This window comes from Monodelphis domestica, chromosome 7 (assembly GCF_027887165.1).
Source record: "Monodelphis domestica isolate mMonDom1 chromosome 7, mMonDom1.pri, whole genome shotgun sequence".
Taxonomy (NCBI): Eukaryota; Metazoa; Chordata; class Mammalia; order Didelphimorphia; family Didelphidae; genus Monodelphis; species Monodelphis domestica.
The window spans coordinates 26,596,467-26,623,064 of record NC_077233.1 but is presented as its reverse complement, the minus strand read 5'-3'; the positions used below and the strand labels follow the sequence as shown (position 1 = coordinate 26,623,064).

Here is a 26,598-nt window from a genome sequence, read left to right as displayed (position 1 = left end):
TTGGAACCAATACACAGTATTGATTCTAAGACAGAAGGTAAGGATTTAAAAAACAAAAACAAGGTCTATCCATTCTAAAGGTCATATATTTAGAGCTACAAGGAATGAGAAGACATTGAGTCCAACCCCCTTTTGCTATAGATGAGGAAACTGAGGCCCAACAGGGATGAAGTGACTGACTTAGTCAGGGTCACACAACTAAGTGTCTATGGCAGGATTCCAATTTGTCTTCCTTTCTCCAAGTCTAGTCATTTTAAATATCCTAGTATAGATAAATATTTACACTGTGAATATATATGCCAAAGATATATTTATGATATTTGTTACTTATATATTTAAGTAAAAGATATATTTATGTATTTATATAAAATAGAAACAAACAGTACATATATAAAACAAATATTCAGCTAATATATCTATGAATCATATTATATAACCAATTCTTTTTATGTATATTATATATGTTAGTTATAATAATATATTTGTATAGGTATATAGGTTTGCATATATAATATTTATACATATAATGCTTTTTATGTATGCATTTATAAGTATTCACTGTGCCTTGACTACATTTGCATTTCAAAATTGGTTTATCTTAGTATTATATACATATCCCTATATAGATCCATGTGTGTGTGTATATATAAACATAGTAGAGAACTATATCTCTTCCTAATATTTCTATCACCCTCATTCCTATTCCCCTTCTAAAACTATGATTTCATTTATATGGAGAACTGCTAGTATGGACAGTCACAGGTGAAGTGTGACTTCTCCATGGAAACATAGGCAGTAGGTGCCTGAGCCATGACTTGAACCCAGATCTTTGAGATTCCAAGGCTAGTCCTGTAATCACTGCCTCATGTGGCCTCTCACAAGGATCTAGGTAAATTTCAATGGCCATTTATCTATGATTATATTCATATCTAGAGACAGCCCCTTAATACTAAACCCTGCGTGATCCTAGTAATAACTGACCTCTCGTAGACTGTCGATGTTTTGTAAAGTTCTTTATCTAGCTCACAGCAGATCTGTGGAGTAGCCCTGTTTTACAGATAGGGAATTGAAATTCACGGAGGTTCTGTGACTTTTATGGGTCATTTATCTCATGGGTCAGGAGTGGGATTTGAATCCAGATCTTTAGACTATTAAATCTAGCATCATATCCATATGACACTCTGTATCTCAAGCACTAGTAATGACCAGGAAACCTATTAGCGTGGGGTTTGATTTTATTTAAATAGGTTTTTATAAATGTCTTTTGGCTTGTTCTCACCACAATGTGCCCTTGTACCATTCCTTCCTTTCCCAGACATCCATTCAATAACAGAACTTTTAAAACACAAAAAAGGAACAATTAGTATAACTGAAAAAGTCTAGAAATCTGTGTACTACACAATACTTCCCCACTGTATTTCGGCAAAGGGAAGGGGCGTCACTGTCTTTTACTATCTCTTCTTTTGAGTCAGGCTTGTTCTTTTCTTTTCTTTGTTTTTAAACCCTTACCTTTTGTCTTAGTATTAATTCTAAGAGAGAAGACCAGCAAGGTCTAGGCAATTGAAGTTAAGTGACTTGCCCAGGGGCACATGACTAAGATGTGTCTGAAGACCAATTTAAACACAGGTCTTCCCAAGTCCAGGCCTGGCTCTCTATCCACTCTGCTATCTAGCTGTCCCTTCAGCCTTATTCATTATAAATTTGAATTCCTTTAATGTTTTCCTGAGGGTGTGATTTTTGTCTTATTTATGATCATAGTAGAGATATGGCATAGAATTGAGTCTCAGTCTCAGCTCATTAAACAAATAATAATACATTTTTTAAAGTGCCTACTATGTGTCAGTCACTATATTATGCACTGTAAGTACAAAGGCAAAAGTGAAAACAGTCCCTGCCCTCAAGGAGCTTACCTTCTATGAGAAAAAGAAACAAGAGTGCCTATAGAGAAACAAAATAGATAGAAGGTAAAAGCACCAACAAGGTTGGGGGCAGAGAAGAAGGGTTCAGGAATGACTTTGTGAAGTCTTGAAAGAAACCAGGGCTCCTAAGACACAGAGATGAGAAGAGACTATGTTCTGGACATGAGAAAAATAGAGGCAGAAGTTGGAACATTGTGTATGGGGAACTGCAAGCAGGTAAGTTTAGTTGGACTATAACCTGGGGGAGGGAGGGAGGGAAGGAAGGAAGGAAGGAAGGAAGGAAGGAAGGAAGGAAGGAAGGAAGAAAGAAAGAAAGAAAGAAAGAAAGAAAGAAAGAAAGAAAGAAAGAAAGAAAGAAAGAAAGAAAGAAAGAAAGAAAGAAAGAAAGAAAGGAAGGAAGGAAGGAAGGAAGGAAGGAAGGAAGGAAGGAAGGAAGGAAGGAAGGAAGGAAGGAAGGAAGGAAGGAAGGAGGGAAGGAAAAAAGGAAGAGTGAGAGGAAATAAAGAAGGAAGGAAGGAAGGATTTATTAGGCACCTCCTGTGGGCCAGGCATTGTGCTTTACAAATATCTCATTTGAAACTCATTACAAGGCTGCAAAGCAAGTGCTGTCATTATTTTAACTTTATACTTGGGGAAATTAAGACCCACAAAGATGAAGTGACTCATTCAGGGCTATATAGCTAGTAAGTGTCTGAGGCAGGATTTGAACTCATTTTCCTGTCTCCACACTCAAGGCTATATCCACTGCTGGAGGGGAGAACTGTGTCCTGAGATTAGGAAAGTAGACTGAGGCCAAGTTAGGAAGCACTGTAATTGGTAAACAGAGGTGTTTTATATTTGTTCCTAGAAGTAATAGGAACAGCTGGAGTCTGTTGAAGAGGAGTGATGTGGTTGGGTTTAGAGCAGTCACTTAGACACCTGGGTGGAAAATGTCTTGGAGTGGAGAGAGACAGACAGTTACTCATCTGTGTGAAACAGCGCAAATCAGAGAACCTATCGGTGGCCTTGACAAGTATCTCTAAGACTAAGTTTACAAGGAAATATTCCTGACCTTGAAACCACAGTTCTGGCTCACTACATACATGGTGGTCCCCAAGTTAAGCGACTACAACTTTATCTCTGTTGCCATGGTTCTTTTATAAATAAATCTGGAAGGGACCTCAAGGGCCAACCATTCCATCGTCTACATTTAACAGAATTAACTGAGTCCCTTAACTGAGAGGTAAATGATTTGCCCAAAGTCATTCAAGTAGTGAGTGAGGCAGGATTTGAACTTCTGATGCTCTCATCTAGTGCTTTTTCCAATGTACCAAATATACATCTTTACTCAAATAGGTGCTGATAGCAATACCTCACTATTGATTATAAAGTGCTTTCAAAATGCCTTATCTCACTTGATTCTTACATTAACCCTTTTAGGTGGGTAATACAAATAGGATTGTTCCCATTTTCTAGATAGAACACAAAGAACCTGAATAATAATGGTAGTTTTCATTATAACAGCCATGGTTAGCAAAATATGGCACTTGAAGTACCTCATTTATCCTCAGAGCAACTTGGGGATGTAGGGGTATTATTATTATTATCTCCATTTTGTTCTTATTGTTGAGTCATTTTTCAGTTGTGTCTGATTCTTTGGGACCCCATTTGGGATTTTCTTGGCAAAGAAACTGAAGTGGTTTGCCATTTCCTTCTCCCACTGATGATAAAGAAACAAAGACAAATAGGGTTGAATGACTTAATCAGGGTCACACTGTCTCCATTTTATAGATGAGGATGCTGAGGCAGATAGATGGTGGTGAATGACTTGCTTAGGATAACACAGCTAGTAAGTGTCACAAGCAGGACTCAAACTCTGAGCTCTCTGATTCCAAGTCCAGACAAACTATTGCTCTACTTAGATGAATGGATTGCTCAGGTTCCCATGGATGAGAAGATGACTTGCCCCGTGTTCTTGTTACCCTGTACCTCATTTGTTATCCTCATTTATATTTTTGTTGGAGAATAATGAGATTAATTTTATGCTCTCAGCCAAGTCTAGAAAGGGTTAAAACTCCAGTTTTATTTCCATTTGGTCATATATTAGATACTAAATATAATGATTTCACCTACAAGTGCAATTGTGAGATTTGGTCATTATAGCTGATTAATTGAGAATGGTCTCAGTTTCAGCTGTCTTTGCTTCCATTCTTTGGCAGACTTGCCTATAGCACACATTGTTGGCTTTCAGGGTTTTCCCCCTTCACTCTTGTTTGCTTAATCCTTGTCTTCCTCCCACGTTCCCTGTAGGCTTTCTGTTTGTTGTTTCCCTGATGAATCCCTCCCCCAGTGCTTTATTAAGTAGCCATCTGAACTAACTGTGATTAGCACATTTCTCAAGATTGGTTGGACATAGTAAGAAGTTATCATTTCACTTGGTTGACTCCATCTAATCTCTAAACGAGTAATTTTGTAGCCTCCAAGCTTTTTCTATAGTAACATCTTAAACCTCCATCTTTTCATTCATTGGATATTGACATCTACCCATCAGACCCACTGGGTGGATAGGAGGTGGGGATAGATTTGTGTACAATTGAGTTCTTATGTTGTGATTTTAAAAACACACACACACACACACACACATATATTTCAGATTACATATAGATGACAATTTTTCTTTGAATTTCTTCATGCTGAAAAAATTACCAATCATCTCACCACTTCCTTCCCATCTACACACCATAGAAAACATCAACCAACAAAAAATACATATATAAATTATGACTTATGTTTCTATTTATCTTAGGAGGTACACATTCACAAGTTATTCCTCTAATATTAATTCTGTAGCTGTGTATATAATGTTCTTTTGCTTTTACTCATTTCACTCTTCATTATTTCATGGAAATCTTTCCAAGTTTTTCTAAAACTGACTTGTTCATCATTTCTTATGACAGATTGCAATATTCTATCACACATATACCACAACTATTTAGCCATTCCTCAATCAATTGACATTCCCTCAGTTTTCAGTTCTTTGTCACCACAAAGAGAGCTTTTAAACATAAAGGCTCTTTTTGATTTCCCCTAATCTCATTGGGAAACAGACCCAACAATGGCATTACTAGGTCTAAGGGCACACACAGTTTTATAACTCTTGACATAACTCCAAATCACTTTCCAAAATGATTGGATTAGTTCACAGTTCCACCAACAATGTATTAGTGCACACATTTTTCCACATTCCCTCCAACATTTGTCATTTTGCCCTTTTATCATTTTAGCTGATCTGATAGATTTGAATTAGTTTAATTTGAATTTCTTTAATCAGTAACAATTTAGAGCATTTTTTTATGTGCCTCTATATGACTTTGATTTCTTCAGTTAGCCCTGTGATTTTTTTTAAATCTTGAAAAAAATTTTAGGCATTTTCAGGTTCATGAACTGTGCTCATGCAAATTTTGTGTGTAGTTTTTGCTAGGACCTGTGACTTAATCAATATGAGGAACTCCCCAGATAGAAATTGCATCTACTTATTGGCAATTTATATAGCTATGATAAAAATTGGAGTGTTGTCTGATGTGCTGAAGGGTTGAGTGACATTCCAGTCATCAGTAAAGCAGCATGAATTTAAGGGCAGGATTTGAACCAGAGTTTCTTGTCTCCAAGGCTATCTTCTCCTTACCATGCCAGATTTTACCCGCCCATGTAATTAATCCTTTTAATAGTTTAAATGACTTCCAAGATGGGTCTGGTACTTTGTGAAGCATCTGCTGGTGACCAATCTTTGTTATTTAAGGAAGGTGCCAGAGTTCAAAGGGAGCAGTCTTAACCCATAGAATAAAAATACCTTGGAGGCTGGGACTTCTTCATTTTGTCTTCCTATCCCCAGCACTAGATATAATAAAGAAGTTGCTGAGATTTGTAGTTAGGAATATGTGAGTTCAAGTCCCACCTCTACTCTTTCCTAACTTGCTGTGTGACCCTGGGCAGATAAATCACTCAGCCTCCCTGAGACCCAAGCAGCTTCCTATTCTTAAATTGCAGACAGTTCTCAATATACCTCCATGGAGGGAGTTCCCATGTGGGCAATCTTTGGCCTTTAATATATTGACAAATCTCTCAAGAAAATAGTGTCTCATCTCTAATTGATGCCTTAAAATGTATATTGAGGGGGCAGCTGGGTAGTTCAGTGGATTGAGAACCAGGCCTAGAGACGGGAGGTCCTAGGTTCAAATCTGGCCTCAGACACTTCCCAACTGTGTGACCCTGGGCAAGTCACTTGACCCCCATTGCCTAGCCCTTACCACTCTTCTGCCTTGGAGCCAATACACAGTATTGACTCCAAGACATAAGGTAAGGGTTTTGTTGTTTTTTTTTTTAATGTATATTGAAAGAGCTAAACTTGAAGGTACTTGATACTGAGCTCTTCTTCCATAAGATAAGATGGCTATTAAGGTATTTGTTGGGTGGAGGAATTAGCTTTGTGGGAAAACTTTTATTTCTTTCTATTTTGGGGTGTAATAGGAGACATGACTACTCTCTTCATCTTATTGCACAAAAGAGAAAGATCTCATTTGTATAAATGTTATGCTTATACAATTTGCCCATGTCGCCAAACTGGGAGGAATAGCTAACATGAAGAGGATAAAGATTTAGAACCACTTTGGCAGTCTGGAATATTCATTCAAATCCATTGAAATTTAACAGTGGTAAATGTAAAAAGTCTTATTCTTGGGTTAAAAAAAGTCAAGAAAAAGGAAGAAAGAAAATAAGCATTGATTAAGCCCCTACTATGTGCCAGGCAGCATGCTAAGTATTTTACAGATTTCTTAATTTATCCACACAACTCTGGGAGGTAAGTATTATTATTATTATTAGTAGTATTAGTATCTCCATTTATAGATGCAGAAACTGAGGAAGACAAAGGTTAAGTGACTTGCCCAGGGTCACACAGCTAGTAATTTTCAGAGGCCAGAATTGTACTGAGGTCTTCCTGACTCCAAGTCCTAGGCTCTATTTACTGTTCCACCTACATGCTTCAAATACCAGATAGATGGAGGCTTTTCTAGAGAGCAATTTGAAAAAAATCTAAGGGTTTTAGTGGAGTGCTTCAGGAAAGGTTTAGCATCCTCAGCTTTGGTCAGCATCCCATTCATAGTCTTTTACTCTCTTTTAGGGCACCACATTTTAGGAACAACTTTGATAAGCTGAAATGCCCAACCTCAAGTCCCTACCATATAAGGACCAGTTGAAGACACTAGGTATATTTAGCCTGGAAGGAGGGAGAGCACAATTGTTGTCTTCAAGTGTCTGAAGGGCCATCACCTGAAAGAGGGATTAAACTTGTCCTGCTTGGTCCTGGGGGGTAGGATGTGGCTAGAGCCAGGAAGAGCTGCCACAAAGGCAAATACAGACTTGAAGTCAGGAAAGTCTTAACAATTAAAGCTCCCTGAAGTGGAATGGGCTTCCCAAGATGCCCCTTTCCTGGGGATCTTGAAGAAAAGGATATTTGACGACTTGTCGGAGATGTTGGGGGGTGGAAGGGGCAATGCTGCATCCTCAAACATATCCAAACCTATTTGTTGCATGCTTCTTCTGTACAAGTTGATCTAGACATTCTCAGAGGCTCCTTCCAACTCTTGACTTTCATTTGGAAACAAATTCATCTAAAGCCGATGTGTTTTCCCGACATACTATTTATCACTGACTGGTAGAGAACCTGTAATTTACAGTAACTAAGGATTCCTGGCTCTTGGGTCACAAGGCATTTTACTGCCCTGCCTTAAGGAAACTCGGTTAAATTTTGATCCCTCTTAGGAAGGCATACAATAATTAACTTTTTAACTGTTAATGGGAGTATTCGCATCTCCTTAGCCGCAATGATTGTTGTTTTCAAACAATTAGAGCAAGAAGAAGAAGGCTATGTGTTCAAGGAAATAGAGAATGTGTCAGTCTAGTTGTGCAGAGGGATTGCACTCCAAAATTGAGTTAATTTAAAACATTCACCAACAAATTAGCAAAGATTGCTTAGAAATCTTGGTTGGGAAGCAATTCTGTGTGTGTGTGTGTGTGTGTGTGTGTGTGTGTGTGTGTGCATGTGTGTGCATGTGCGCGTGCTCACTCTGTACCATTCTTGTTTTGGTTAGAAATTCAATTCAATTTAACAAGAGTTCATTCATCATCTTTTATGTGAAAGGCACTAGCAACATCAGCACATAAATGAGAACAATCTCTGCCCTCAGAGGGCTTATGTTCTGTTGGGGGAAAAATACTCCCACAGATAGGTAGATACAAATTAACTTAAGGATTGAGATGGAGGTTGAGGAGCTCTGGTGACATGGAGAGCTGGTCAAGAAAGTCATGGTTCATGAGGTTACAACTTAGCTGAGTCTTGAAACAAGACTAAGAGGTTCCCAGAGGCAGAGGGGGGAAACGAAGGGCATTACAGGCTTGGGGACAGCCAGTGAAAAAATATGGGAGTAAATAACTTTTTAAGTGTCATTTGCCTTACTAAGTTGTGCAGATAATGTATTCAAAGGGAAAAATTAATGAAAGGACAGTCACAGAAATTGAAATATATGAATGGTTTACCAGATTATATATTGGACAAGAATCAGGAGCCCTGAATTTTAATCTCTGCTCTACTAGCTACTCAGTGATGCACAAGTTACTTTCCCTCCTTTTTCCTTAGTTTCCTAATCTGTTAAATGAGGGCTTTGGAGAATACTTTCTCCTACCAAAAAAAAACAAAAAACAAAAAACAAAACAAAAACACCTGCATTTAAAAATATCTAGAAGTTCCTAGCCATATAACCTCCAGCAAGTCACTTAACCCTGATTGCCTAACCCTTGCCACTCTTTTGTCTTTGAATTGATACTTAGACAGAATGGAAGGGCTTTAGAGGGAACAAAAAGAACATCTTGAAGACCGAGATGTATCCATTGATATGTCTTTCAGGCAAAGAAAATGGGATAGGAGGATGCAAATGGTTATTACAATGTAAAATTATAATATCATCTTATAATTGCTTGTTCTTGAAATACCTAAAAGTAGGGGGCAGCTGGGTGGCTCAGTGGATTGAGAGTCAGACCCCAGAGACAAGAGGTCCTGGGTTCAAATGTGGTCTTTGACAGTTCCTAGCTGTGTGACCCTGGGCAAGTCACTTAACCTTCATTGCCTAGCCCTTACCATACTTCTGTCTTAGAATCAAAGATAGAAGGTAAGGGTTTGAAAAAAACAACAACCTAAAAGTATCTGTACTTAAATAACTATATAATAAAGTACATAAATTACTTGTTCTTAAGGCACATAAATTACATCTACATAAATAGGAAAATATGTATTATCAAATATATGTCCTTATCATTTAATGTGCCTGTTGTTCATGTATTCATCCTTCTGATCGATTTCAAGAGGTGATAAATTGTATGTAAACTGGATTTCAGTGAGGCAGAATTGCCCAGTTCCTAGCCTCACTCTCTCTTCCAGTCATCCAAGTCCAGTGGTAAGGCAAAAACTCAGGACAACTTTTGTCCTAGCATTGACATTCGGTGATTCTAAATAACCTCTTAGGCAGCCATTCTACCTCCATCTTCCCAGTGATAATTAGAAGCTTTCTTATACAGACAAGACTGTAAAAAGAAGCAATGACTTGAAGCATCTGAAACAATTAGGACATTCTCGAACTTGTTTACACACTGATACAAAAATTTAAACTAGAATGATTCGACTACCACCACCACCACCGATAATAATAATAATCATAACTAGCCTACTTTTGACAGACACTGTTTAGCGTTTTATAAATATTAACTTATTTAATCCTCAAAACAGCCCTGAGAGGTATGTGCTCTTATTATCTCTATTTTATAGTTGAGGAAACTGAGGCAGGCAGAGGTTAAGCTTTGTCCAAGGTTACACAGCTAGTGAATATCCGAGGCTATCTTTCTGACTTTAGTCCCAGAGCTCTAACTCTGGTTGCCACCTAGCAACCAATAAATAAATTCATCAATTTATCCTTAGTATTTAATGTAGGGCCTTATTTTGCTTCCTAACTACCTTGAATTTGACCCCTGACATCACAAATCACAGACCTATGATGTTTTTTTTTTTCCCTATCAAAGCTGATCCAAATCTGGATTTGAATTCAGGTCTTCCTGACTCCAAACTAGTTATTAGATCACAATACCTTTAATTCTATTAAGAATCATTGACATCCAAACAGAGCTTTGAGGATTACAAGGCACTTTAAAAACATTCTCTATGAAAGGAATCACACATTTGAATTGTGATAGAGATCAGAATGCTGGTTTAGAAGGCCAGTTCTAGTCAGTTAGTAAGAAAAATCAGGCCTTATAGGATTAAGCATGAGTCCAAACATAAAGGGAAAATTTCTTTTATGTTTGTGAATTTGATAGCATCTACCAGTAAGGAGAGCCCTAGGAATCTTTTCATACGGGATATGGAGGAGGCAATGCAACTTGAGGAAAGAGGGATATTCTCCAGAGAGTTTGACCTGTAAATTATTGGGAAGGTGACTTCTAGGAAAGAGGCCCTGTGGCTGATGGGACCATGAGAGTGGTAGCCCAGGACTAGAATGTAAGCTCCTTGAGGGTAAGGATTATTTCATTCTTTGTTCTTGTAACCTTAGTGGCTAGCACTGTGCCTAGAATATAGTAGATGATTCATAAATATTTTGGAGTGGAGTCATGTTGCAGTAAGTAGCTCCCTTGGAAGGACACTACCCTTTTTTCCTGGAACAAATCCTAGTCTCTCTGCCCCAAGCTAGGACATTGCCAGTAAGGTCAATCTTTCCAATATCCCTCCCCACCCCCAACACAACAAAGTATTATTTAGAGTTTCATCTCACCTTCACGTGAGAATGAGGTTTTCTTGTGAAAGTGACATATGCCCAGATTCTATCATAGATGCCCTTATGCTGTCCCCTACAAGACCATCATTACAGAATGATTACAAGGATGTACTTCTTTATTGTAATAGAATATGACCCCTTTAACTAAAAGCATTCTCACTATGTATCCTTGTCATTTTATTGTTCATTGGAATTTGTAGACATTCGAAATGAATGATGGCAAGTTTTCACTTCTTCAGTGATTATCTTTATTTGTGTGTTTACATGTGCCCATACACACATATCATCCAAGCTCACATTCTTTTAGCCCCCTTGAAGCCAGGGTCTAGTTTTTGTTTTTATCTTATAATTCCTAGAAAATTCTATAATGCCACATAAACATAGTCAATGGTTCATAAAGAAATGTTTGTTGAATTGAATGAAAATGTTTTCAATTTGCTAATAATTAGCCGGGCCATAGAGTAGATGAATATGATTCTGATTCATCCTAAAAAAAGTAAACCAAGAACTGCTGAAATCTGCTATATAAGAAAACATTGCGTCAGCTTTTATTAGAGAAATAGCATGATTTGGGCCCTTCCATACTTCATAAGACACAAGAGAAAATGTCTTTGTGACACAGATTACTTGTGAATGAAATGGCTGCTTGGTAATGTGTGCTGATATGCTTTACTGCATGCTGATGACTGGAGTATCTTTTTATGATTCTTTCCTTCATTTCTTCAATTTTATTGCTCAGATACATGGGCTTCATTTTATATAAGCATGTGTAATAATCTCGAGTTTTCCTAGAGCCAATGACCCCTCTCTTTCATAGGTACATGACTACATTTGTTCTTAGTGTTTCAAAAGGCTTAACAGATGTACCGTGTCCTGAGCACTTTAGAATCCCATAACCTGGGATCCACGAACTTCCTTTTTAACGTTGGGTTACCTCTATTTCAATACAATGGGTTTCCTTTGTAATCCTGTGTGATATTATTTTATACATGATTCCAAAAAGATATCTCCAGGCTTCACCAGACTTCCAAAGAGATCCATTACATAAGACACGCTAAGAATCTCTGGGCTGGGTAGATTTCCTTCCAAATGAAATTCTAGGGTCATCTCTTCCAGCACCCCATGATCCTGAACACTGTATTTAAAGGCATGTTGGTAAAGGAGCAGGTATTTAAGTGCTTACTATGTGCCAGGGAATACAAAGAAAACTCAGTTCCTGCCCTCAAGGAGCTTACATTCAAGTGGGAGAGACAATCTGTAAATCTTTAGGCACATACAAGTTATGTACAAAGTAGATGGCAGGTCATCTGAAAGGAGAAGGCACTAGTAACTAGGTAGCCTGCTACCTGGGAGAGTTCCCAATAAATAGAGCTGATTTTGTACTGTCTCTCAATGTCCCCAATTCTTGAACTTAATCACATTTGCTTAAGTACTTCCTATAATCATCTGATTCAATAAATTCTGAGGCCTCAAGTCCCCATAGTCCTCTGATAGCAGTAGATCTTGTTTCACATTTTCTATAGCTCCTTTGTAGTGTTCATTAGCCTCCTTCTAATCATTTGATTTCGGCCTCTTTACATTGTACCTAATTGGCTATCAAAGGCAAAGCATCTGAAATGTTCTGCTCATTATTCTTCAGGCCTTGGTGGCCCAGTTATTGACCTTCACTGTTTCTATGCTGGAGAACAATGAGAGGAGGAAGCCTTGGACCCAGTCAAGCTGCCCGCTGAAAAGATCCGTGCCTACTTTATCCCTCCATCTCAAGCTTGATTCTTTAATAACTTCAGTGAGCAATCATGTAAGCTGCACCCTGCAGCTAATTAAAAGTCACCAGTTAATTAAATATTCCAAGTTCCAAAATGTTTGTTTGGAAGTCAACGGTTTGGAATTTGAACCTCATTTTCCTTGAGTGGTCATGTCAGAAGTTAGATCGAGGTTCAAAGATGGCACACAAAAGTCTTGTTCATTTATAATGTAGTGAGGGTAGTATTGTAGCAACTAACTACTAGAGAGAAGGAAGCTTCCATGGGAAAATACCTTCATAATTCCACTTTGAAATACTGGAGCTTTTGATTAGACAAATATTACGATTGACTTTCCTCATGAAAAATCACTGCTATGATGGAGGGTTCCGTTTGGGAAGCTTTTAGACTAGTGGCAATCTCTTTACCCTAGACACTCACTAGGATCACCCCGTGTCCCTGGACAAGCCATTTAATTTCTCTCTTCCTCAATTTCCCTTACTGCAAAAAGGGGATAGTAAAAGCGTCTCTCTCATTGAGTTTTCAAGAAAATCAAATGAGAAATATTTTTAAAGTGTTTCTGGCACATTGTAAGTATTTAATAAATGTCCATCCTTTCCCCTACCAGTATTTATGAAGCACCTATAATTTGTAAGACACAGAGACAGCACGATATAGGAGGGGTTACCATGGAGAGGGAGGGTGGGAGATAGGTGAAGACCTTCCTATTTTAACTTATTGTTTTTGCCAATGAGGTGCTAACTTCAGCATTTTCTTTTTCATTCTGCTAAAGGATAGCAAATGCTTTTGGCACCTTCCAAATTTGTCACCCTGGAGTGGAACCGCTATGGTCCAGCCTTCCTTGGCTCTGAGGTGACTTCATCTGCCAATCGTATGCAATATTGTGCCTCCATAATCCCCTGCACTTATTGCAAGGGGGGAAACAGAGATGAATTTTGTAGCATTTTGGTGAAGTACACCATGAAGTCCTTCATAGGAAAAGGATCTAGACTGAAATATGATCTAGAGCATCTCTTCTCTTGCAGAACATAAACATGGCGGCAGAAAAAATAGGAAGAAAACTCTCACAAGAAAATGGCAAGACAGGGGCATGCTGTTGGATGACGTGGAGATATTAAAAAGCAGCTTGGCAGCTAAGCCATTTTCTGCCCATGGTAACAAGACTGAGAGCATGAACGGGAGAAAGAGCCACAGGAGGACCAAACGTTTTTTGTCGTATCCTCGGTTTGTGGAAGTCATGGTGGTTGCAGATAGCAGAATGGTTGCCTATCACGGAGCTAATCTGCAACACTATGTTTTAACATTAATGTCAATAGTAAGTATGGGGAACAAGGCATAAAAGGTGACCTTTGGGGAATAGGCTTGGAGCTGTGGTCAGCAGGAATGTCTGTATCTCAACCAAGTTGGGAAAGCGACTTGAGGAAACTTGATACTATTCGTTGAGCAAGAGTCACAGGAGATCCACTCTCAAATATGAAGGGCAGCCAGCCAAATCTGGTTCCCCTTTGCTTCTGCTGGGCTTCATTCCTTTCAGCCTTCCTTTTCTCCCTCACTCCTGCCAACCCCCTCCCTCCACCCCCGCTTCTCCCTGCTAAGCTCTCTTTCCTCCCCATGAGATAAGTTGGATCCCTTGTATTCACTGCAGTGCCAAGTGTGGCCTGCAATGCTGAGATTATTCTGAGGAGGGTGGAGAAAAGAGAAGATGAGAGGGGGAAATCTGACCTTCCTATCATTATCCCTCCAAATCATAGGATAATAAAGATATTAGCCATAGTTTGAAAGGATTATAGAAGCCATATAATGTAGTCTCTCTACTTTACAAATAAGGGAAACTGGAGCCCAGAGGCATCAATTATTTGTCCAAGGTGACATGTCATAAATAACAAAGCCAGGATTTGAACCCATGTCATCTGAGACTAAATGTAGTAGTTTTTTCTGTTATACCACCCTGTTTTTCTAAGGTCTCTTCTTCCTTCAGTACCACTTTTTGCTAAAGAGAGCTCCTTTTCTCACTTCTCACTTTTATCCCCCATCCTCCCTGGTTCTTTATGTAGAATCCAATCAATGAGTTCCTCAATCAATTCTCCCTGCCACGTTAGGGCCCCATCCAAAGCTCTTCCTTGCCCTCACCCCAGAATCTGACCACCTAAGTCCCTTACCTCAGTCTTCTCCACATAGTAGCCCTCATTCCTATATGAAGACGCCCTGTCTGTCCCTAGCCCCTGCTCTGTTAGTCCCTGCCCAAGTCATACAAGGTATTCCTGGTATCTGACACCTAGGCTACATCTCCTTGTTCCAGTTCCGGAAAGTGTTTCTGAGATTCCAAATAGAAATTCTCAAGACGTTTCCCACGAGAGCATCCTTCTTATAGGATAATTGTCACACTCCTGCCCTTAATCTATTATATATTAATAAGACATTTTATGAGTTGTCTTCAAAGCTAAATATCATTTATGACATGAATACTAAAGGAAAATGAGTTCCAAGTTCCAAACCATTGACTTCCAAACAAACATTTTGCAATGTGTCTCTTTCAGTTGAAAGCTGTCCCTAATCTGATTCTTACAGGGTGGCACAAGCTGGAAAAACAACCTGTGGAATCTGCTCCTTGGGGGCTACATGGTGTTATGACAGAGCACTGTACAAATAACAGGTTCACATCTAGAATTCCTGAGATGGACAGTGAGGATTGGAGACTGATCATAAGTACAGAAGTCAATAGAAGCAATAGCTTTAGTGGTAGTGGTGATAATAATGATGATGATGATGATGATGATGATGGGGGCAGCTAGGAGACTCAATGGATAGAGACAGAAAGTCCTGTGTTCCAATCGAACCTCAGATACTTCCTAGCTGTGTGACCCTGGGCAAGTCACTTCACCCCCATTGCCTAGCCCTTATCTCTCTTCTGCCTTGGAACTAATACTCAGTATTAATTCTAAGATGGAAAGTAAGGGTTTTAAAAAAGAAGAAGAGCAAACATTTATAGAGCACTTCAAGGTTTATAAAATGCTTGAAATACTTTATCTCAAGTAAGAGGTAAAGAATGAAATCCTGAGACATAAGGTTCCTCATGGTAGGCAGTTAGATTGTTATATAATTCTCTCTCTCTCTCTCTCTCTCTCTCTCTCTCTCTCTCTCTCTCTCTCTCTGTCTCTCTCTCTCTCTCTCTCTCTCTCTCTCTCTGTCTCTCTGTCTCTCTCTCTCTCTCTGTCTCTCTCTCTCTCTCTCTCTGTCTCTCTCTGTCTCTCTCTCTGTCTCTCTCTCTCTCTCTCCCTTCCTCTCTCTCTCTGTCTCTCTCTCTCTCTGTCTCTCTTTCTCTCTCTGTCTCTCTTTCTCTCTCTGTCTCTCTCTGTCTGTCTGTCTGTCTATCTCTCTCTCTCTCTCTCTCTCTCTCTCTCTCTCTCTTTCTCTCCCCCTTCTTTCCTCCCTCTCTCTTTGCCTTTCTGGTCTTTGGAGTTGTTTATATTCATGATGATTTTCTAGTTTATAACAAAAATGAAAGGTTTTTTTCTAGTTTATAACAAAAATGAAAGGTTTTTAAATGAGGGAAAATGGCTGAATCTAAAACAATAATTCAATTTTTGATCCTTGGAGAAATGTGATGTTTAGGTAGCAGTCCCTGGGGTTTGGACTTGCTGGGTTCTTTGCATTTATTTTGACCTAAGCTATTTTTACGATGAGATGAATCTAAAAAAAAAAGGAAAAAAAAACCCCTGCTTCTTCTCCCAAGAATAGTGCTAGATGTCCCCTCGCATCCATCACTCTCCTTCTCATTGGTGTCTATCTCACATGTGTCCAGGAGAACAGAAATTTGATGAGGGCATGATTTTGTCTTTGTATCCCAGTGCCTGATTCATAGAGGGTAAATGATGAATTTATTTATCGGTTGCTAAAAGGTCCGAAGTAACTTTAACAATTTATCTTGGTTACAGGTAGCCTCTATCTATAAAGACCCAAGTATTGGAAATTTAATTAATATTGTTATTGTGAACTTAGTCGTGATTCATAATGAGCAGGTAATCAAGTATTTTTTTTCCTATCTGTATTCGAAATGGTGTGGATATAATGAGCATTGTTACAATCAACTGACATGGAATTCTCCTGTATTTCTGTGATCAGGAAGGGCCTGCCATATCTTTTAATGCCCAAACAACATTAAAAAACTTTTGTCAATGGCAGCACTCAAGGAACTCTCCTGGTGGAATTCAGCATGACACTGCTGTCCTTGTCACAAGGTATGTGGGTGTCCTGATTTCTGTAATTGTGGGATTTTTGTCCATGTGGAGGGAATAAGAGGACAGAGCCTGGGACTGGAGCAGGGTAAATATTGACTCTGAAACTGGACAGAAAAAAAGAAAGCGATTCCCACAAGCTCTCAGGGGATGCTGGCTAAAGATATCTCAGCACTAAAGTCAGGCACTCCAGAAAGGATTACGAAATCTCTTTCCCTGCAAAGATTTAAAAGTAAGACAGCATCTTCCAACACTTGAGGCAATCCTGGCGGAGAGGCTAAATGAGCTCTGATCTCCTTTTCAGCTCCAGATTAGTAGAATCCACACATTTTGTTGATATTGTTTTTGAAAATTTTTTTGCTGAATTTCATAACACTTTTCCCCACCAAAAAAAAAATAAAAAAGGAAACAAACAAACACATTTTGATTGTCCCAAAGACATACACCTCTTTTTTTAAACCTTTACCTTCTGTCTTAGAATCAACACTAAGCATTAGTTTTAAGGCAGAAGAGTGGAAAAGGCTAAGCAATTGAAGTTAAGTGATTTATCTAGTCACCGGTAGAAGTATCTGAGGCCAGATTTGATCACAGGACCTCCCAACTATATGCTTTAGCTCTCTATCCTTTGAGCTACCTAGCTACCCCAAAGATATATACTTTCCTTTATTTTTTTTTAAATTAAACCTTTTCTTCCATCTTAGAATCAATACTGTATATTGGTTCTAAGGCAGAAGAGGAGTAAGGGGGCTAGGCAGTGGGGGGTAAGTGACTTGTCCCACAGCTAGGAAGTCCCTTTGGCCAAATTTGGACCCAGGACTTCTCATCTTCAGGTCTGGATTTCAGTATGCACTGAGCCATCTAGCTGCCCCAAAGATACATAGCTCCCCCCCCCTCCAAAAAAAAAAACACCTCGTACTGTAATTGATTTATCTCTTGTATTAAAGCACCAAGTCTTTTCTTTTCAGGCAGGATATTTGCAGAGCTCATGACAAATGTGATACTTTGGGTGAGTCTAATCTTTTTATCTCTTGAGATTAGAAACACTTTCCTGTGCAACTTTTGGGGGCTGGAGGGTTCAAGGCAGAATCTGTTGTTGTGAAGATTTATAGCAAAAATCTTGTCTTTGCTTTCGTAGGTCTTGCTGAACTGGGAACAGTCTGTGATCCGTATCGAAGTTGTTCAATTAGCGAAGATAATGGATTAAGTACTGCCTTTACCATAGCCCATGAACTTGGCCATGTGTACGCTTCCTTTCAGTATATTTAAGCTTATTCTAACCTCATTGCTGATACTCAACATAAACTGATTCATCTCTAGCATATATACAAAATTATATTATGGATATTATCGTATATATTAAATATATATTAGAAGTTGAACAACTTAAATAGTATTTTATAAAGTTAATATTTCCCTCATATTTTGCAAACATCATTATCACTTCCCCTACCACAATCAGAATCCAGCCTTGGTTTTTTGTTTTGTTTTGTTTTAATTAAATGAGGTCAGATTTGTATTCAGGTCCTTCCAGGCTTCTAGGAGACTTTGAAAGGAGGAAAAGGAACGGGAATTTATTAAGTACCTATTCTGCGTTGGGCATTGTGCTAAGTTGATTTATGAATATTATCTCATTTGATCCTTTGAAAGGAAAAAAGAAACATGGAAGCAAGTGGTTACCATAGTAGGTGGTATAAGCATGTGAGAGATGGAAGTGTACAGTAAAGGATCATGGGAAGGAAAAAATCCCTTTTGGATGAATTGGTTCTATTTAAACATCAATGCAGGGAACGTCTTTAATACTGTTTTCTGTAGGAGTTTGGGTTGGAGCGAGGCCTGCAAAGATAGGTAGGTTTCCAAAGGGGGAACTTTTCCATCTGGATAGCCCAAGGCATGTTTAATAGAGGTGAGACCAACTTGCATGGTTAAAAGAGACTAAAGTGTTCTTTTTCTTCAATTAATTATGAAGTGCCAACTCTGTTTAGCTCACATCACTGTCTTTAATAGAGTTCAAATTATTCCTCCATCATGGGAGTCAATAAAAACCTCTTTCATCCAACTTATTAAATTCGCACATCATTGACAATAAGAAGGGATATCACAATGCATTGAGCAGCCAGATTTAGGAAAACTGATGGTTGCACTTGAATCAGTCAATTGATCAGTATTCCTTTATGAAAGCTCTGCTCTGTGCCAGACCCTGGGGATTAAAAAAGAAAAATGAAACAATCCCTGCCCTCAAGGAATTTATGCTCTAGAGGGGAAGACAACCGTGGAGGCAATTTAAAGAGCCCTAAACTTTGACCCAGAAGACTAGGTTATGATCCTTATGGTTCTCAGACTCATTGATTTGGGTCAAGGATTTATTCCTCAGTTTCTCCACCTGGAAAATAGAAATAATATTTCTCCTAAATATCCCAGGAGAATATTGGAGAATAAAGCAAAATGATAGTTTGTATATAATCAGATAATATATTTGCTATTATGGAACATAATGGCTATTCTCTAACATAAAGGATAATAGAGATACAAATAGAATATATTTTATATGATAGAATAATAATAGTAATATGAAAACATGACAGAAAGATATCCAGTAACAAGTAATAAGAATAATAATGAGGATGATAACAACTACATTTGCATAGCTTATTAAGTTTTACATCTGTTATCTCATTAGAGTAACTGGGTAAGAGGGGGACACCTAAGTATTCGTATTCCAATTTGATAGACAAGGAGACTGGCTTAAAAGAGGCACTGACTTGCCTGTGGTCTAATAGGTATCAGTAGCAAGATTTCAGCTGAGTTCTTATACTGGTTTGGCGACCATTAATTATGTCACTTGACCCTCCGGCTCCTCAGGCTGTAAGTTACAGATGAATTGTCAGGAGGGAGCCCTCATGTAGGCAATCACAGATCTGAACCTTTCCCCTTGGGGGAAAAAATAGAATACTTCAATTATGATTGTGAACCCTTAGGAAGAAGGGACTGTAAATCCAAATTGTTATTCTTGCTGATTTTGTTGTAATAATCACTGGCCAGAAAAGAAGGAGTCTTGGACTCTTGCTTCATCTTTGCTACTGACTTGCTTTGTGACCTTTGTAAAGTCACTTCCCTTCTTGGGGTCTCCATTTGCTCCTCTCTAAGATAGGGGGCTTGGATTAGATGACCTCTAAGCTTCCTTCCAGTCCTGAGATTGCCTCATTCTGAAATATTCTACTTTATTTATTGGCTCCAGAGAAAAACAAAATAATTTTTTTCTAACAAAAAAGGTACTTTTGACTAATCAATCAGCTTTACCAAGAACTAATTAAATGTTATTTGAGTGCACATAATTATCTGTAGATAAGACTAGAGTCATTGAATGCCCCACAGGGTGCTTTAAAAACAGCTCCTGACCTTATATGTATTATCTATACTGTGCAAACGAGAATTGATACCGTATCATTGGCATCTGGGGAAAAATACTGGGCTCTGTCTACATGACATCAGGATAATTTGTTGATTCTGGCTCTTCCGAATGGGAGGGTGGGTGAGTGTAGGCAGTGGGGGATGGAGTGGAAAAATCTGAGAAACTGACTCCATGACATTTTGTCAACAATTAAATCCAGCTACTTGGGCTTTGATTTTTGTCCCATATTGTGTCAACACTTGCCCATGACAAGGAATCTGGCAGGATCACGTGCCAAATTGTATCTTAACCTTTAAGGAGAACTCAAAATCCAGTGATCTTTTAGCTAGAATATAAAGTGAAGGCAATGACTGGCAGGCCCAAAGGACAGTGGAGATATAAAAGGAGAGCTGAAAGTCAGCTTACAGTCCAAGTCCAACCCTCTCATTTTATAGATGAGGACCTCAAAGCCCAGAGGAGGTAAGAGACTTGCCCACAGTCTCCTAGCAAGTGATTGAGGAGCAATTTGAACCAAGATTGGTCCATCCTATACCATATTCCCCCTATTAAATAGCACAGTAAGGCTTCCCTAGTGATTTTTTGTATACCTAAGTTGGCAGACTCACTACTGACAAAATGAGCAAGACGTAGTTAACCCAGAGCTTCTTACTGTTTGTTGCTAGTCTTCTCCCAAATTCCTTTTTACTGTTTACTAAATATATTTTTAGCTCTTATTTTAAGAAAGAAAAAAAAGAGAGAACACCTCCTAAGTATAACCAAGACAAATCAGTTTTTCCATCTCCCAGAAATCACCGGAGTCTCTTTAGCGAGAGACACATACAAATGCCAACAGCTAACAAAACAGCACTTTGGAGCTGTGAATTCTGGGATTGGGCTGCTCTCCCAACTTTCACTTCTTTATAGGAGACAGGTCCAAACACTTCAGTGTGACTCACTTGTTTCTGGATTCTCTCTTAATTAGTACACAGGAGAGGATCCCCCCCCAAGACTCTAGCTCCCATGCACTAACCAGGTCCTGTGATTAGGAACAGAACACGTCCACAACCTCCGGTGCCTCTTTCCCCTCCTCCTGACCACCCTATTTTCAGTAATGTCACCACCCTTCCTTGAGTCCCTGAGGCTTCACAGGATTCCTCTGACTCCTCCCTTCTCTCACGTCCCTCACATCCCTGAATCCTGTCCATCCTACCTTTGCAGTGTTTCTTGCTTATCATCAATCATCGATTATTGATTTAGGGCTTAAAGGTGATTGATAACAGCCAGATAAAGATATGTGACTTGCCTAAGATAACCTGACTACTAGTACACAAGACTGAGAACTTTGGACCCAGGTCCAAATCTAGTGCCTTAGAGTCTCCACTCTACCATTCCTGTAGTCCCAAGAGATCTCACTGCCTCTCAGCTTTCTCCCTTCCAATCCATCCTACCCACTGTAGAAGTGAAATTTTCTACCTTTGAACTACATTCCCCAGAATTCCTTTTTCATCTCCCAGCATCCCTTTCCCTGCATCCCCACATTTGTGTGGTTATGTTCTTGTTTATAACTTTCTGTGGCTCCTCCCTCTTCCTTCTTTCTCCAGACTTCAGCTTGAGTTAGTTATTGCTCCTTTAACTCGTTTTTAATTTACCAAATCTTATAAATATAATACTTGAGTTATTGTCTATTAATTTTAATTCTCACACCACTGATCCTAGAGCAAGACCCCCAAATCAAGTCAGCCTCTTGCATTCAAACAAAATGAAAAACTCTTCCTTTTGGGGTCAAGATTGTTTTTTTTTAACCCTTACTTTCTGTCCTGGTAATGTAACAACTCTTAAGATGGAAAGGCAAGGGCTAAGCCAATGGGGTTAAATGACTTGCCAGGATCACACAGCTAGGAGGGGTCTGAGGCCAGGTTTGAACCCAGTTCCTCTTATCTTCAGGCTTGATGCTCTGTCCACTATGCCCTCCAGCTGCTCTCAAGACTAGATGTCTTAGCATGGTATTAGAAACTCACAACAGCCTCCTGGTCTTACCTTGCCTCCAAATACTCTTATTCATGAACCTTACATTCCAACCAAAGGAGATTCTGCATATGGTTTCCTCTGGCTCTATGCCTTTGTTTAAGGTTTTCTTGCCATCTTCTCTACCTATTGAAATTCTTCACATTTGAACAGCTCAAACGCCCTCTCCCCCATGAAGCCTTCCCTGACTGACACTGACAAGAAGCTCTGGTCCTCTTTTCTGCTTCTACTTTGCCTTCTGTAACAGTTAGTTGTATCATCTATTCTATCTTAAATTCACTGGCTCTAGCAATGGGTTTATCTTCTCTTCCCCCATGGTGCCTAATTCGTACACAGTAGGCACTCAGTATATGTTGGCTAAGTCAATGAAAAAGTCAGAACCTCTATGTTCACCGTTCAATGGGCAGCTGTCTCAAGAGAAATTGGTCTATGGATCATGAAGTAATTGTAAGCCTTTGTTTAGGTTGAGAAAAACTTATCACCACTTTTCCCCCCATTTCCCTCGATTAAAGAAACCTCTGGATCTCACTCTTCTCTCAGATCTAAAAGATTCGCAAGGACAGTGACTGGTTTTCATTTTGCCTTCTAAGTCCCAGCACCTAATAGAATGTCTTAAACCTAGTAGGGTCTTGATACATGCTTATTGGGCTCGTTTAGATCCCTAGTGTCTGACGCTTAGTAGGAATTTCATATTGGATTGTTCCAAAACATAGCACAGAAGCTTGCACTTAGTAGGCCCATCACAGATTGGCTTCGTAGGTGCTTAGCAGAGCTTTATTAGATTGGGTTGGCTCCTTGTTGGACTGACTTGGATTTCACTTTGTCCTAGAGATAATAATAGCTTCATTTGGTTTGGCTCTCTGACACCTAATGCAGTGCCTGGTATAGAGTTGAAGCTTGATAAAGTCTTGGTTTGGCTTGTTTTCCCCGGCATAGAGGAGACACTTGACAAAAGCGGGTCAGATTGGGTCGGACCCTTCGCTGGGCTCCGTAGTGGTGGAGGTTTGCTTACCAGGAGGGTCATATAGCTTCGTGCTTAGAGGCATTTTGCCAGCCTTCCGAAAAAGGGGGCGAATGACAAAACCTTCGATGGTGTCACTTGATGCAAAAGCTATTTCGGTCTTGGATTCAATCCACCGAGAGACAGAATAACGCTTACAGCAAACACTTGACTGACCTTAAGATACTAAATCCTAGATTATCTAAACTGCTCCCCCTCCTGCAGAGCTCATTAGGAGTTCTGAGCAGAGTTTGGAAGTGCCGGCACTGACGGGTTCAGGGCCACTAACGATCAGAACATTTCTGCTTTACCAGCACTGGGTTGGTGCAACATGGGGCTGTGATGGGTGTTCCAGGATTATAGGCATAGAAAATGAATTGCAAAATAAATGATCTCGTGCTGGCCCACTTTAATGTGTGATGGAGAGTCAACATAGTGTGGGTCATAAAGGGCCAAGCGTGGCATCAGGAAGCCCTGGGTTCTAGTCCTGCCTCTGAGACAGCCAGACTGGATATCCCAGCCTCTTAAATACTCAGTACCCCAGGAAGCTCTAGACTTAAGTGTGCAGCCCAGGTAGTGATCTGCCTGGGGTGGGAGTTCCCCACAATACAGATGGCAAACCTGTGATCACCCCCAGAAACATTTCTCGGCTGAGTCAGGTTCTCAAAGGGGATGTGTATGGGGTTGGTGGGGGGTGCTTTTGTTTTTTTTGTTCAGGTAGACACAGTTCATGAAAGAAATTCTTTGGTGTCAGCTGGGATGTTTGGAAGGTCATTCACTTTCTTCTTCTTTTACTCTGCAGATTTAACATGCCTCACGATGACAACAATAAATGTAAAGAAGAAGGAGTTAAAAGTCCACAGCATGTCATGGCACCAACGTTGAATGTCTACACTAACCCCTGGATGTGGTCCAAGTGTAGCCGGAAGTACATTACTGAGTTCTTGGAGTAAGAGACACCTTGACATTTTTGTACAGTCTTCTAGCGTAGGACTCACATAAAGTGGTTGGATGATGAAAGATCAGAAGTAGAGCCAAGCTCAGGTTTTGAATTATTATTTTCTTTCCTTGATCCCCCCCCTGGGGAGAGAGGAAGAACATGCCAGAGAACCTCAAAGATCTCTCTCTCTCTCTCTCTCTCTCTCTCTAAGTTTGACTGTATGTACCCATAGAATCCATATGCATCCATATTATAGCAAACACTTGGCTGTTCGTAAGATACCAAATCCTAGATTATCTAAACTCGCTGGTCTCCTGCAGAGCTCATTAGGATACCATATTGGGTCTTTTTTTTTTTTAATTCGGAAAATTTCAATTAATTAATTAATTACAAGATTCATGTTCTTTCCCTCCCGTCCCCCTAAACTCCTCCCATAGCTGACATATGGGTCTTAAAGGAGATTAAAGATAAACCCAAAAGGCATTGGTTGAGTCCTGATTCTCCTTGCAGTTCTCCCTTGTTGATGTCTTGGTGGAGACTGGTTTGAGGCTGAAGAGAGAAATGTTTTTAGTTCCCCAAAGGTAGCGAATGTGTTGGTGCAGGGTCGAGATCTGGATCAGGAGGAAGAGTTGTCAGGAGGGTATCTCAATGCAGATGATGTGGGCTGGTGAAAACCCTTCCAGAGCCACTTTTTTCTTTTCAAGTTTCCTGCAAGGCTGCCTCGAGATCCAATTACGTTGCACAATCTCCTTCTAGTCCAGATTTATGGCTGTTATCTCCCCGAGGCCCGGAGGTTAAGTGATTTTCCTAAGGTTACACAATGCACATCCCATGACCTAGCACAGGACAGAGAAATGTGAATTTTGGGTGCAGATGCTTAAATGCTTTTGATCAAAACAAAACAGTTTCGGTTTTTATACAGTTTGTGACTTACAAGTATGGTAAATGGGTCTCTAGAAAATGTTCACATTTCTATTTAAAAATTTAATATATATGATGTAGGAGGTAATATCTACTTTATTATATACATATCTAAATAATTAGTATATAATATAAAATCTTTTATAAGTATGTTAATAAAACATCATACATATATATGTCCCTCTTCGTTCTATATGTGTATACAGACATGCATATGTAGATATGCCAGTTGACCCAAATTTAATAGCTCTCTGTCATCATTCACCTTATTCATTCAGCAAACATTGAGCACCCACTATTTGCCAGATGCTGGGGGAAAAAACACCTTTTCTGCTTTCAAAGACTACATATTGTTTTGGAGAAAACATCATAGACACAGATAAGAACATAAAGTAGGGGACATCTAGGTGGCTCAGTGGATGGGGTGGTCCTGGGCTCAAATCTGGCCTCAGATACTTCCCAGCTGTGTGACCCTGGGCAAGTCACTTAACCTCCATTGCCTAACCTTTACCACTCTTCTACCTTGGAACCAATACATAATATTGGTTCCACGAGAGAAGATAAGGGCATAAAAAAAAACCCAAAAAGGGAAAGAAAACATAAAGTAATTTTGGTGGAAAGGAGCAAGATGCTGAGTCTAGTATAGGTATTTCTGTGTGTGTCTGTGTATCCTTGGAGGAAATGATATTTGAAGAGAAACTTGAAGGAAGCTAAGGATTCTAGGAATCCGAGGTGAGGAGGGAGAGCATTCCAGACAGGAGGATGAAGTTAGGAGATGGAACATTGCGTAGAGCAAACATCGTGTCTTCCAATTTGTTCCAGATTCCAATCAATAAGCAGAGTGCACATTCTTCCATAGCTCTGTGCCATTATTCAGACAGCACCCGTGGCTATTTGCAGATGATCTCAAAGCTGGAGTTCTCGAGCTTATATCTCTGTGTTTCTTGTAGCACCGGTTATGGAGAGTGTTTGCTCAATGAGCCCGAGGCCAGGACCTACCCTCTGCCTCCACAGCTGCCCGGCCTCCTTTACAACGTGAACAAGCAATGTGAACTGATTTTTGGACCGGGCTCCCAGGTGTGCCCATACATGGTAGGTATTCTCTTGTCAACCTGGTCCCAAACAGAAATCCCCTCTTATTTGTCTCGTTAACACTGGATTTCTTCAGTCAACATTTTGGAGCCTTGTGGTCCTTGTTAAAACCAGTAACAGCCACAGTGTGAACACTGGAGTCTTCATATATGTGATCTCTTCAAGAAAAATTTGGAAGCAAGCTATTTGGCAGGGTTGATGGAGTGCCAGCTTTGTGGTTCATCCTGCTGGATGCTCCTATGATCTGCTCTCTGCCCTCTTGCAGCTTAAAATCCAGTAGAGGAGATAATCCATAGACAAACAAAACAATTGGCAAAACTAAAGAATATACAAATAAGGGCAGAATTAGATGACACAAACAGGTTTGAATAGATGACCTATCACAGAATAATAGATTTAGGTCTTCTTTAAAAAACCATAAAGGTCATCAAGTCCAACCCCCTTTTGCAGATAAGTCAAC

The 26,598-nt window shown here is 39.5% G+C and overlaps 1 protein-coding gene across 1 annotated transcript in view; it reads left to right on the top strand.

The window, feature by feature from the left end:
- Positions 1–26,598, top strand: part of ADAMTS9 (ADAM metallopeptidase with thrombospondin type 1 motif 9) — a 208,757-nt gene that overhangs the window by 27,295 nt on the left and 154,864 nt on the right. Inside the window, 7 exon segments of the mRNA XM_056804375.1 lie at positions 13,563–13,852; positions 16,473–16,556; positions 16,660–16,775; positions 17,738–17,778; positions 17,908–18,013; positions 23,988–24,134; positions 25,997–26,138. Of these exon segments, the coding sequence (XP_056660353.1) occupies positions 13,563–13,852; positions 16,473–16,556; positions 16,660–16,775; positions 17,738–17,778; positions 17,908–18,013; positions 23,988–24,134; positions 25,997–26,138 (926 nt within the window).